Source organism: Coturnix japonica, chromosome 1 (genome assembly GCF_001577835.2).
Source record: "Coturnix japonica isolate 7356 chromosome 1, Coturnix japonica 2.1, whole genome shotgun sequence".
Classification (NCBI taxonomy): Eukaryota; Metazoa; Chordata; class Aves; order Galliformes; family Phasianidae; genus Coturnix; species Coturnix japonica.
In genome coordinates, this window is record NC_029516.1 from 123,523,767 (window position 1) to 123,537,727 (window position 13,961).

The 13,961-nt window shown below is 39.5% G+C and overlaps 1 protein-coding gene across 1 annotated transcript in view; it reads left to right on the forward strand.

Annotated features, from left to right (window-relative positions):
* Positions 1–13,961, forward strand: part of RASA3 (RAS p21 protein activator 3) — a 111,238-nt gene that overhangs the window by 70,325 nt on the left and 26,952 nt on the right. The window contains exons 6-7 of the mRNA XM_015849528.2: positions 10,099–10,179; positions 12,851–12,923. Of these exons, the coding sequence (XP_015705014.1) occupies positions 10,099–10,179; positions 12,851–12,923 (154 nt within the window). The remainder of the gene's footprint in view (positions 1–10,098; positions 10,180–12,850; positions 12,924–13,961) is intronic.

A 13,961-nucleotide genomic window follows, 5' to 3' on the forward strand; every position in this document is an offset into this window, starting at 1 on the left:
TGCAGAGTCGCTGGGCCACTATTGCCTGTAGCCCTTCCTTCTCTGGGCATACCCAGTAGTGCTCTCTTCACAGCTAGTGGATTTACCAAACTGTAGGACCAGAGTATCTTTTGACAGCTCTACCACTCTTTCAGATTTGTGGAAATCACTGACTGATTCTAAAAATCACCAGGGGAGAATGGCAAAATGTAAGCAAACAGCATTTTCTCAGAGCCTTTACCTTGAGGAGGTCAGGCTATGAAGGATGCTGTTAGACTTGAAAGCATCCACAGAAGAGCTACAGGAGGAACTGAAGAGCTGGTAAATGTGTCTTAGGGTGAGAGTGTGTTTGATTTATGCAAGAAAAATCTCAAAGTGGTGAAACCTTAGTATGTATCATACTCAGAGAAGTGACGTTCTGATTGCATGATTACTTATTCTTACCACAGTGACACCCGATGATTGGAAGCTAAAGGCTAATCTAGTGGGAAGCAAGTAATAAAGCACTTTTTTGCTGTCGTTCATTATCATTAATCAGTGAACGGTTTCCTGTAGAACACTGTGAGGATGTTTTTATCATTGTGAGTCCTTTGGGCTCGGTCTTGATTTCTCTCAAGAAGGTGCTCTGAGGATGCAGGGAATATTATGAGCTCAGCACACAACTTGACTAGTTGGCAGATTTAATCACCATAATGAAGGAGGTCAGGCTGTGCAGTTCTGATGGTTTCTTTCGGTTCCCAAGAACAAGGAGATACTTAATGCAAGTATGAACTGTTTGTGTAATAATTGGAATTATTAAGCTGATGTGGGCTACTAATTACATCTGGTTATACCAGAATGCCCACCTGACCATACCCTCATTTGTATCTTGATTTTCACTGAGGAGTTCTGAAGTGACAATACACTAAGTGTATTTTTAAAGTGAGCGTGCTTTGCATTTGCCTTACGTGTGCTTTTTCAGTGCATTTGAATTTTAGTAATTTTAGCATAATCAAGTGTCACAATGAAGTGGCCTTAAAGGACCAGGGGAGAAATTCATACATATTAAGTCAAAATTCTTTGACAGCTGTTTTATACATGAATGGTTTATGAATTCTATTTATTCTCTCCTCTTGCCAAATCAGAGACATCAAGGAATATTTTTTTTTTTTTTTTAGTTAATTTCCTGGGAAATTTTATTACAAACTTTGACTTTTGATGGTTGTGATGTTTGTGCATCTTGGAATGAATAGCTCTATGTGCCTTGCTGGAAAAAGTGAGATAAATTGAACTTAGCAAGCCTGTTCTGTCTTTCTGTTTGGATAATGAGAAAAGACTCTACAGCTGTGTTTTTTGGCTGCCCGTCACAAACTTGGTGTACCTGAATACTGATCCAAATTTAAGAGTTATAATGTGTTCTATCTTTTAATGAAAAGTAGTTTTTCAGAATAGAATGCTGTGATTTTGTGGTTAGATGTGTGATAAAGGATGAGTTATGTGTTGGTTTTGTTGTTTTTCTCCTGTTTGGTTACTGGACTGTCTGTAATCATAGTGGGATGGATAAGGTAAGGGTGTTTTTTAGCTAAGTAAATATGGACAGCATCAAGTCATCAGTAGTATATCTAGAATTCTACTTACAAGAGAGCGTTTTCATGAGAGCTGTGACATGAATCACATAACCTTAGTCCAGTTCTCTTATCAAAATGAATTCAGTGCATCAACGTTGCTTTGGGACTTGGTTGGCAGTTTAATTGATGTTAGGTTTCAGTAGAGGTGGTGAATCAGCTTTATTTCAACTCCCTAATGCAAGTACTGCATCTGAAAGAAAGATCAAAACCCTTTAATTATAAGTGCTGTTAATCAAGATCACAAATCATCTGATTATTCATATAAATGAAGTCAAAAGCTGTTCTGACCTGTTTCAAGTTATGTTTTTAAAGTATTAAAAGTTGTACCTATCTCAGGTGAGCCAAGGCATGTCAAATACAGAAGGTTGTAGCCTCCATGTAGATTGAATAACTACTGCTTAATTTGTTTTGACCTGTGAGTTTATTTGATCTCTTCATTTAGAAAGGTGTATTCACTGCTATGAGTACATACGTTTAATTAGGTAGAAAAATGATACAGGACTCTGCATGAAAGATTAGTTAGTAGAAAAAACATTATATTTGGACTAGATAGTACTGAGAGGAAACTTGCTGGGCTTTCATTCCATTAGTAACCTTGTTGAAGTCATCTCATTCCCATCCCTTGGCTTCCTGTGTTCTCCCTCGCGCCCCACTGTCAGCCTAAGAGCTGTAGAGATTTGATCCAGTAGGATTACTGCACCCCATGGGCAGATGGTGTTGTTGGCATGAAATTTCAGTGCTTTTCTCCTACATCCTCTCTTCAGTCTCTCTTAACTGGGAGAGACAGAGGTCTGTCAATTAAGGTTGCATAGCAGCATTTCAGATCTTTTATTTCTTGTAATGTTACCATCTGTGGCCATCCTGGGATAGCTTTTTGACTTGACTATACTTGCCATCTAGGAAGAAATCCATACTCAACAATTGGGCAGAAAACCTGTAGGTAAGCTAGGGATGTGCTCCTTCTGTTGTGCTCATTTCTTTGTTTCTTCTAGTTGAATACTTCCCTTGTCTCCTCCAGGGATCTTATTTTCTTCTGTCTTAAGTTCTGTAAGGCTTCTGTCTTTCACCTCTTAAGTTCTTACTTACCACATAATCAGATCCCTGTCAGTAGACTCAAAAGCTCTTTCTTTGAGTGATTCCTGAATTGCATTTTTGGTAACTTTTGCCCTGCCATGTATCACATTTAATCTCTGAATGAATTTCAGTCATTCCAAAACTAGCTTCTTCATTTTGTCATCCATCTTTTTGTATCATTATCAATCTGTCTAATGTTTGGAGATGTTTGTGGCCTCAGATGACTGGTGGATGTGAAAATCAGGACATGCTTATGCAGCTTATTTTGCTTGCTTATGTGTTCATGCATGTACTCAGGGACATCCATAAGTGTCCTGAAAGGTGTTTATGCCAAGTGCAAGTAGTTCCTTCCTGGATGCAGATTACACTTGAGCACATCTCAAGCCAAAGATCACTGCAGTTTGCTTTCCATAAGCCCTGCATATCCCATACAGCGCTCAGTGTATTGTCTCGAGGCCAAGTGGTATTACCAAGAAAAAGAAAGGGAGATGGGAGACTTTGGTGTCATTGGCCAGCTTCATTAAGCAGGCTATAACTGCCTTGCTATGTAGACTTGCATGCTGTGTTTTGGTGTCTGGTCTTTTCTTCCTTATCTGCTGTGCAGACAGTATCTCACTTCTTCCATCTCATATTGCCTTAGGCTACAGTCAACTGAGCTAAAGCTGTTGCTGAGGCTCTAATCGTTGTCAAGGCTGCATGTCATAATTGCAATCATTTTGTGCTTTCCTCTTTTTACATTCCTCACCATGCTGCTTTCACACAAATGCTTCTGCAGCTGCCTTGATGTATTGACCTGTTCTTTGGCTTCCTGCCTTACTGTATCAAATTGAATTCTTTTTTCTTCCATTACAAGAACCAATATAGTTCTGTCATTAGGCAAATTCATGCTTTCCTGTTAGCATCTTCTCTTCCCTTATAATTTTTACATACTAACTGCTTTGTTGCAACTTATGTTTGAATCTCCTGTCTCCTCTGAAAATGTGTGTGCTACAAAATTCTCCTCCTCCTTCTTTACCATTCCTCTTTATTCTCCCACAGCTCAGCTCTTGCTCCCTGTTAATAATTGAGGCTGCAAGTCAGAGAACAAGGCAGGAGGAAATGCTGATGTCAGTGCCAGTAACAGTCACTAAATCAGTGCAATTCAGAATTTTGGCAAGCTTCTGTCTTTGCTGAAGCCCTCAGGGCACTGTCACTGAAGATATTTTATTTTTTATTTTTTTAAATATATTAACCTAACGAAAAATGTTTCTGAAATGGCTTTTAGGGAACTTGCAGCTCTTCTGTAGTTGCCTCATAAACAGGATGAACTGCTAATGAATTAACTCCTCGTCCTGTGAGAACAGTAGGACTAACACCCACTTTTTATCCTGTTTTCTTTATTTAGTACAGAGTGCAGATGGTGCTCTGCAAATGTATGGTTTCAGAAGTCTTTCTATAACTGATATTGGGAAGCAGTTTTGATGGCTCAAATTGTAGAACAGCCCCCATATTAATAGCAAAGAAAAGTCCGTGTGATTTTAAACTAGTAAGAAATGTTTAGACTTACACTGATGTGGTACGTTTCTTTGCAGTTTATTTGAAGTGATCATGATTTGAGCCATACATGTATATCAACAATATTTCTTCTTCTTTATGTTGAATAAAATTATTTTTTTGCAGTGCCTGTAGTTTTTCTGCAGTATCTCTAATATTATTCACTTCAGCTTGTGAAACAGGGGCTGCCCTCACTACTTTTTTCCTTGCATTCTAGATATTATTAGTTGGCCTTGTATGAATATTTGTTCCTGTTTTGCTTCAAAATGTCCCCAGTAAATATCTTGGAAATGAATCGTTGCTTGAACCCAAACAATTAAATCCTCTTCCTCTGCTCTGCCAGAAGGAAGTCACGATTAACAGTCCTGTGTTAGCAAGAGTTATGTGTAGATGACAGGAGTGCTGCACGTATGGAGTTTTCCAGTTAAAACCTAAAGCTCATTAGGATGCTGCAAAGTCAGTTTCAAGGTTTCTATTGTGCTTTTGATTTGGAGGCTTTGGAGGGTATTTTTAAAGGAAAACCTAAGTAGTTGCCTGCACAGCCTGTTTCTGTGTCCTGGATAAGCTGAAATGGATGTGAGTTTAAACATACAACATGTTATGTAAAAATGTTACAGAGCCAATGTATGAGTGGCAGAATGGCATTTAATTTGAAGCAGATACACAATGAGTGAAATGCAGGTACAGTTTTGCTATATATTTGAAAAGGGCAGGATTTCATTTAGTGCCTCAGATCTGTGTGGCAAAGTGAATCGTCACATGAATGGCAAAAAGTGGCTCCAGTTAAGTTCCTATTAACTCTCTCAGAGGTTAAGGGGATGGCGTGTGTTTTATTGTTTGTAAACTCCCTAAAGGAGAGTGGTTTTCCTGAAGAGGCAGTAAAAGAAATGGAGGGGTATGCGTAAGTGAAGTAGTGTGGCTGAGGATTCATTAAAGGCTCTGGCTTCAGATTTACTGGAGATTTACTGAACTGTAGTGCAGAAGTGGCTTGAAAAATTACAATGATAAAAGTGATTAATGATGTGTTTTGTTCAGGATTGCTGTATCTTTTGGGACTTTGTCCCATCCTTTCCAACCATAGGCCGCTCAGCATAGTGTAAAAAGTGTTGTGTGTTTGTTCTGTCCTGAATGCAGGTCCAACAGATTACTATTCAGAAGCAAACAGTTCAAGATAGAATGGTTGGTCAGACAAAAAACCCAGGAAGCTCTGAGTATGTCTGATAAAGAATTACAAGTGCAGTCATGCTGTGATGCACTCTTCTGGCCTCCAGAAATTTATGATTCAGGGAATTCCTGAACTAGATGTTGTATCTTTGTGCATAGTAGTTGTGGAGGCAGAAGCAGCCAGGTAAAGCCACTTTAAAGCACATGAATATGACTGGCTTAGCAAGGTCTTGGTCTCATGCAGATCAAGGGAGTAAGGAGGAGGCATAGGATCATTTCCTGCTTGCAGTGCAAGAAGAAAGGTGATTCACAGGCCTAAGAGCAGCATCCATATACCAGCACAGCTATGAGATTGGCCAAGGTATGCTTGGAAGCCTGTGATACAGTGATAACTTCAAAGTCATCATGCAAGTCTGCACTGAAAGAAAAAAGACATTCAAAAATGAACTGAATGTGACATGTTTGTACACCAGAGTGTTTTATATGTTGCAAGATGATCTTGTGGTCTGTACAAAAAAAAAAAAAAAAAAAAAAAAAAAAAGAAATCTAGAGAGAACTAAGAAAATAAGTCACATACGCTGAACTTTGGAATATCCCTTACCTTGTAAATACCTAACCGTAAGCCAAAGATGCATTCTTTGGATCACAGTCATGACAAATCCGCCACAAAGTCGTCTTCTAAGTTGATAATTCTCAGTCTAGTCAGACTTGCTGCACAAAGCACTGAGTAATCAAGTAGTGACTAGGTCACTAGAGCAAGCAAGGAGGGGGGAGTGCATCTGTGAAAACAGTTATGACACATGGATTATGTTCACTGATAGATTGTGTAGAAAAAGTGTATTTTCTGTTGAGGAATCACAGAGAGAAAACAGTCTGACATGAGATAGGGGAATGGGAATGCTGTAGTGTCCCTGTGTTGAAGCTGCGGGAAGAGCTGAGCTGACTGGGTGCTCTGCAAGTACCTTGGGGTGCCATTTCCTGGGGAAGCGGTTTGATCTGGAAAGCTGTAAGTGCAGCTGTATCCCTTCTCATTCTTGTCCATGTCTGCTTTTGCACATCCTGGCTCCCAAAGATGCTGATGACACATGTGCATCCCTGACTAATTAGAAAACCTATAATTTCCAAATAATTTTTGTGATTCCAAGAAAGGGGTGTGGAACTCCCACAGACTTGGACAGCTCTGATGTTGCTTGCCTGTATTATGCCTGATCTTGAGGTGTGATCGTTTTAGAGGCTCTCAGAGTCTACTGCCTACAGCTCTTGGTTGGCAGCCCAGAGGCAGGAATGCCTGAGCCTTCAGCTGTGAGCTGCTTAGTCTTCGATGAAAAATCTTCTCTTTTCTCAAAAACTTCTACCCCTGCCTCTCTCTTGACTTTTGTAATCACACAATTCAAAGGCAAGGGGACGTGCTCACGATGTGTTTGGGTTTGAGGTTTTCTTTAACCCTCTGGGAATTTTCCAAAGCATATTTAGTCTTGTGAAGGTTTGGTCATGAACCACATTGAAAACTGAAATCTCTTGTTCCTTGAAACCTGTTAATTTTATAAACCACAAGTAAAATATAGCAGGCAGCTGTGTTAAGAGTTTTCCCATATGACCTACCAGTAACCTTGGCCCAGCCCAACCCCATGCTAACTGCAAGGGATTGCTAACCATATCCCAGCTGGCCTGTAGACAACTAATGAGCAGAAACTACCAGTTGGACCGAAAAGGGTCTAGCAGCCACCAGACATTTTCGCTCTGGGGGCTTATGAGTCAACTTGTAATTTGTGAATAAGCTTGACTGCCTAGACTTTCTTCATTATCTTGGTATATTTATATTAAATTAATTCTGCAGATAATTTGAGCAGGAGCTCTAATCATTTTTACTGTCTTTTTTCACTGCTTCCTAGTCTATCCACCGCTTTAGCAGAGAAAGTATTATACTTTTTTTCCCCTCATAATCCAGATATTAACATTAATAATATGATACCAGTGTGAGAGAATTGGGGTTCTGTTTTATTTTGTCTCCGAGTAGCTGTTGTTTTGTTCTAGCTCTTTTCCATTTTATTCATTAAAGTAAGAATTTTGGTAACAGACTGGGAGAGAAGGAATGTTAATTTACCTAACAACTTTCCCACGACTGAAGAAAATGGCCATAACGAAAGCAGGTCTAGAATTACAACTACTAGTTTCTTACAACTAATAAGAGCATGTTTGTGTTTTGCTGACTTATACCGCCATTCCTCACAATGCTTAGTGAGACACGAGAACCGAATGAACCTTTCTCCAGACATGGCTTTCCTTCCTCAGTGCCCTGTCTTGAGTTTTTTGCCTGCTTTCTCCAACATCCTTAAACAATAACTCTTTAAAAATTACCTGAAAGGCTTTGAATACCATTCATGTCAGTGTCTGTTTCCTGTTTTTCCACCCTTTGTTTCTTTCAAGGTTGCTTTTCTTATTCCCACTGCACGCAGAGAAACATCTTACTCTAAGTCATTATGACTTTAAGAGAATATCAGTGTGTTCTAATTTATTTGGTTGGTTTGGTTTCTGTTTTTTGGGGGGTTTTTTGGTGTTTTTTCTTTTTTTCTTTTTTTCCCAAAGAACACAAAACACTCCTCAACTGTTTTAAACACATCTCTGGTCTAACCTCGAGCTGTTTCTAATATTTGCTGCTGAACAATGCTTCAAATATGGTGTGGTTGTCCCAGTGTTACACACTTCTTGATCAACAGTTCGGGCATTCCTGAGCAGGAGGAGGCTTTTGGACCATTATGCTTCCATAGCTCCCTTCAAACCTGCAGTTCATTATCTGTGTAATCTCACTTTGAAGCCCTGTGTTCTTTTGGCCTCTGTGACATCCTGTGACAATATGTTTCACAATCTCATTATGCATTGTGTGGAAAAAGAACTTCCTTTTGTTTATTTTAAACCTGCTGCCTGCTCATTTCATTGTTTGCCTCCTAATTCTTGTTTTGTGAGGAAACGTTCATCACATCATTCATGATTTTATGAGCTGTTCATGAATGGGTAACTTCTGTCTTCTGAGGTGAGTCATACAAACATGGAGAGCGCACGAAATCAGGAGTCGTTCTGTTTTCTGCTTAGCTTTTTAGAGCACACCTGATTCAAGGTGTCAGTTCTCAGTGTTACTGTGTTGTCTCTTTCCAGCATTCAGACACATCTCTGATTTTATTGTGTAGTGTCCTCAGGTTTAGATCACTCTGCCTGGGATCTTTTTCTGTTGTCCACATATTCTGAAAGGACTGCAGGAATAATTCTGTCTCTGAACATGCTTTCATTGTGTAACTTTCAAATAACCCTTCCTGTATGGATGAGAGCTGGCTTGGAAACCATTCATGAGCAGCAGAAAATTGGCTGACTGCTAGAAAACCACTGAGCTAATGTTTCATTTCAAGGAACTTAAAGGCTGCCTTAAGGAAGCAGTGGAAGGGGACTGGGTTTTGATGCTGACACATAGTGTGCTGTTCTTCTGTATGAATGTGTTCAAGCCATTCAGAAGAATGACCAGCAGGCATGCTTACAGTGTTTCTCTGTGAATATAGTTTTGTTAGGATAAAGAGTACTGGCAAAGAAGTGACCTCTTCTGCACTCACAAGAAAAATCCAGTTGGACTTGACTCTTCTTAAAGACTTTCTGCCTGTACTTACAGGTTTTCCACCTGTACTTCTTACTACTACTCTGCCTGAAGGCTGTAGTGTGGAGTTCCCTGTAAAGGTTCTTTCTATTTATGCTTACCTTCATGGAATTTAAAAAGTAGCATTTTCCTTTCAAATTGGAATACTTGGGGGCTGTTTGTATTAAGCCAATTATTTAGCCTTTATCCTAGGTCAGGGAATCCAACTGGAAATATAACATACTACTTCTTCTGCCTGTGTGTGGCACCTTCGAGTGATCTCCTGGCTTTTTGTACTTGGTGTCTGAACTTATCTAGATTGGATTAGAGCAGAACTTCCCCTGGTAAAAGTAGGTGTCTGTATTGAATCCATCACAGTAGTCATCCCTTTATGTGGAATAAGTAAAAGTTTAGTGGTTAAGCTGCCTATGAAGTCCGTACCATATGTTACAAAATATTTCCTTTGGGGATAAAATTGTGGAACACTGTTATTGAATTTTGTCTACTGATTATTATTATCATTATTTTTTAATCAAAGTTGCTGTCATTGAAAGCAGTAAAATGCATCTTACTGTTTTGCTGATTTTATAGCACCCATAAGCATGCCGGGTATTTCACTCTGCAAGAGTGGTGCTACTTCCCCTGCTTAAAGCAGAACTTGTTTCAGGTTATGGTTCCAATAAGTTATTTGACTACTGCAGGGATATGCATGTGTGATTTTTTCTTCTTAATCCTTTGTTACAAAAATAAATGCTGGTTATTACTGTCTGGTGAATAAATTGTTAGAGACTTTTCAAGTGTTGACAGTTCCCATCTTGTTAGCAGACTCTTTATTTCATGAACCTTAAGCTGTGCTTCTTGAACAGTAAAAGCCCTTCAAGTTAAGGTTTCTCTGCAATTTAGCTTTAATTTTATCCATGTTAAAGTTATTATTTAAGACCAGAATGCATTCTCAAGTTTTAGTTACAAAGTAGAGGCTTGTGCTTGGCTACATTTCAATTCTCTAGTAAAAGATATTATGAAAGTGGAGCAGGATAAAGATACATTGCTTTTATTTTCATTCCAGTCTCTTCCTATTTTATTGATCTGTTTTTCTGCATTTTTCTTTTATTCTTTTTACAGAGTTTTAGAATGCCAAGGCCTTCCCATTGTGAATGGGCAATGTGATCCCTATGCCACTGTTACCTTAGCAGGACCTTCCAGGCAAGTACTGCTCATCCAGAGACTTCAATTTCATAAGGATATTTTCTGTTTCCTTTGTCTAGAAACCTCTTTTCTCAGGTCAACAGAATATTTAGACAGCAGTGAAATTAAATATTTATCTGTCTGTGTATGAACTACTTAGGTATATTCAAGAAAGTAATTTGAGGTCTACTTCAGTTTTGTTTTATGTAAAGGTCTGAATAATCCCTGAATAATTTGAATATCTTGGAGTATGTAATTTGTGGTTAGGTTTAATTTGTGCAACTTCTCACCTCACGGTTGGAGGCCATTTTTCTTTAACAAATTTGTTGCCTAATTTTGGGCAAGGACAGAAGAGAAAGCTGAATACATCAGCATCTTGGAGAATGTGTGCATTTGTATGTGAATAATTAGGGTCTTTTATGCTTTCAGGGTGTGGCAAACTAAGGTATATGTAAAAAACAGTGGGTAGCTCAATCCTGTAATTTGATATGTATGGGTATAATAGCATGGATAAAATTTTAGATTCTGCATAATAATACTCAGTTTAAATACTAGATTAAATTTTCCTGTTCTTTTCTAGAATTTCTCATGCTGTTGGATGTCGCAATTTTGTTTCTGTTTATGTGGAGAGTCACCTTTTATGTCTGTGACATTACAAAAAAAAAAAAATCATAGCTCTCCTCTGAACTCCAATAATTGAATTTTGTAGCATAGGCATACATAGAACCTTTTACAATAATTCATTAAAATCAGTGTAAATGAGATACATTCTTGACAAATACCTTACATGCAGACTCTTTAAGCATATAGTTTCTTTAGGATGGCACCGAGTGTTAAGAACTGAAACTGTATGGGGATCTCTTGACTAACTCTTGTATCCTTGAATGGCCAAACTTGCCTCTCATCATCTGCTCCCCCTCCCCTGCCCAGTCTGGATAGTGTATGACAGCTGATAACATACTTCCCTTTAAAATAAGGAGCACAGCTCCATCTTGTTCTATCTGTTTTTCTTTCATTTTGTGTTGGGGAGAGAAGGCTTGTCTCCTATCTTCAGCAAGCAGCATGCAGCTTATTCCTATCCAGTGCTTTAATTGCCCAATAATTGTGCCTGCCTTAATCGTCTCCCGTTCTACATCCTGCTTCCCAGTCCCCTCCCTGATGGGCTTATCAGTAAAGAGGTTGATTGGCAAGTGTGACTGATGAGATGGGATAGGCAATCAGCCCCATGTCCTGCAGGCGATTAGTCTCTTATCTCTCATCTCCTCATAGGAACAGTGAGGTATTTTTAATCTGTGTATCATTCTTTTCTCCGGCTTTTTTATTGCCTCCCTGTCTAAGAGATGGAAAGCTGCTTTTGTTACTGTATTTTATGCAGTGCCAAGCATAAAAATATCAACAAATGCTCTGTTATTTATTCCGTAGTTTGTGCTTACAGAGCCAACAGATCTCTCAGCTGGAGCTGGTTCTGGGAAAGCACTGTATGCTTGTGGGCTGGACCTTTCAAATCACACTGGAAACGTGTAGTGGCAATAGAAATTTAGCCCAGCTTTGCTTGCCCACTGTATATGTATACATTCAGTTAATAAAAACAGTTGCAAGCTACCTAAGCTGCTTTGCTGCCCGAGAAATGAGGGACAGATTCTGGAATGAAATTATTAGTAGGTCAGTTTTTCACTTGGTTGTTGCAGCTCTCCATCTGTGTCTGTTTTATCTGTGCCTTGTTGTTGCTAGAGAGCTTTAGGGGAAGATGTGACACAGGACAATAGTTTCTCACTTATAGTTAACTAGAACAAATTAAGCATAGGTCTGTAGTATTTGGTAATCATCAAACAGCTGTTGGCTGGCTGATGTGGAATGCATTGGCTGGCTTTAGCCTATTACCAAGCAGTTAAATGTCTGTATTCTGAAATGCAGATACAGGTGGATGATGCTGCCCAGAGACAAATGAGCAGTGTTTAACTTTGTCAGGCCTATTCCTCAGTGGTTTGAGGGAGGTCTGCCCTGCGTTGTTCCTACAGAGCAGTAGAAATTAGAGACTTTTGCTCAGCACTGCTCACTGTAATTCAACAACAAGCCATTTACTAGGGGCTGTTGTGGCTGCAGGGAAGAGAGTGGCATATACCAATTAAAATCTGTCTTTTTAAGTGTATAAAAAGTGAGGCTTTAAAAAGAAGCCTGAAGACCTTCAGTGCTCTACTGTTCCTTTGAAAAAACTTCTTCATTCTTGTGAGAAAATGTTTTTTCGATTGTTTCACACCACTGAAAGGCATTCATTGATTCCTCAGGCTAAGATTATAAAATATCTGCATCAGTCCTCCTGACTCCTGTGCTCTTAGGGTATGAGAAATTCTTGAGCTGCCTCTCACTTCAAATAGTGCTGTTCAAAGCTCCATTCTTGCCAGTCATTTTGTTCATATACAAGATGCTGCTGGATCAAGAAAGTAAGAACATCGACAAGTTCAAGGGCTTAGTTTAAGAAAGGGTAGCAAACTGTGATTACTGCCACTTGAGAGGAATAGGCTGCAGTGAATGCTCTCTTAAACATATGTGTATTTGTATGCCTTGCTGTGCTGGAGCCACATGGCATGCCAGTTTTACCAAATGAGTGACCATTTGTTCCTCAGTGCCTCTGTTCTAAGACTGCTTCTGCTGATGTTTTCTTATACTTTTTTTTTTTTTCTTTATTCAGATCGGAAGCCAAAAAGACGAAAGTTAAAAAGAAGACCAACAATCCACATTTTGATGAAGTGTTTTATTTTGAGGTTGGTATTTCAAAGGAACTGGTGATAAGCTGAAATACTATACTGTAGATAGTTGGCACAGCATCCTGCCCCATGTTGTGCCAGCTGTCTTCTTTGAAGGCTGTTTCAAAGTGAAGTGCAAAGGAAAGAAGTATCCAGGGTCAGACTAGATGTCTGCTGAGGCAGCAGTACGTTGCTTCAGCCCAGGTGCTCTGAAGGAGAAGCCTCAACTTGGGCACTTATCCTGAGTAGCAGGCTTTATTCAACCCAGGTATAACTCAACCCAGATAAGTTTTGAGAGAGTTAAGAATGGGCTTTTATATATGTATATTTTCTTCTAACTTGTGGTTTTACAGCAGCTCCACCCTTCCTTTCCAGCCAGTGGGAAGAAGGTTGTCTCAGAGGAACAGCGAAAACCATAGAGGAAAGATACTTTTTAAAATGAACATTTTGGTAGTCTCTCAGCCTGCTGTAATACTACCACATGAAGCCCCTACAACTTTATCTAATACAGTTCCATCTGATCTCAAGTCAGTCATACCAACAGCAGTGCACTCTCACTGATGTATTTGAGGAACAGATACTCAAGTTCTTTATTGACACTTTCTTGCTGCCCAAATGAGTGGAAGCCCTGAGGCCCTAGTCAGGATAACCTTTCCTTCAATCATCCATCAACTCTTCCTAGGGTGTAAGTTCACTGCAGCCTTAGCTTTGGCTAGCACTGAGCATTTATGGGGCTGACCTGACTCATGTGACTGTAGAGGTGCTGCACTGAGTGGGGAGGAGAGATCCCATGGTATTGAATACTGAAACTGCACTGCGGTGTCTGTATTTAGGATTTCAGTCTGTCACCTGTCCCAGAGCTGCTGCCTTTGGCAGTGAAATGGGAGTAATGCTCTGTGTTAATAAATTAGAATGGGCTTCCTGATTCTTAACATAGGCAGTTCTGGAGGTGTCTGACAGTAAGAGGTTTTTAATGAGCCTAATCAAGGAATTCATCTTGTACACCACAAAGCTTCACCTGTCTCATTCCTCTGCCTTCTGTGCACTGCAGAAACA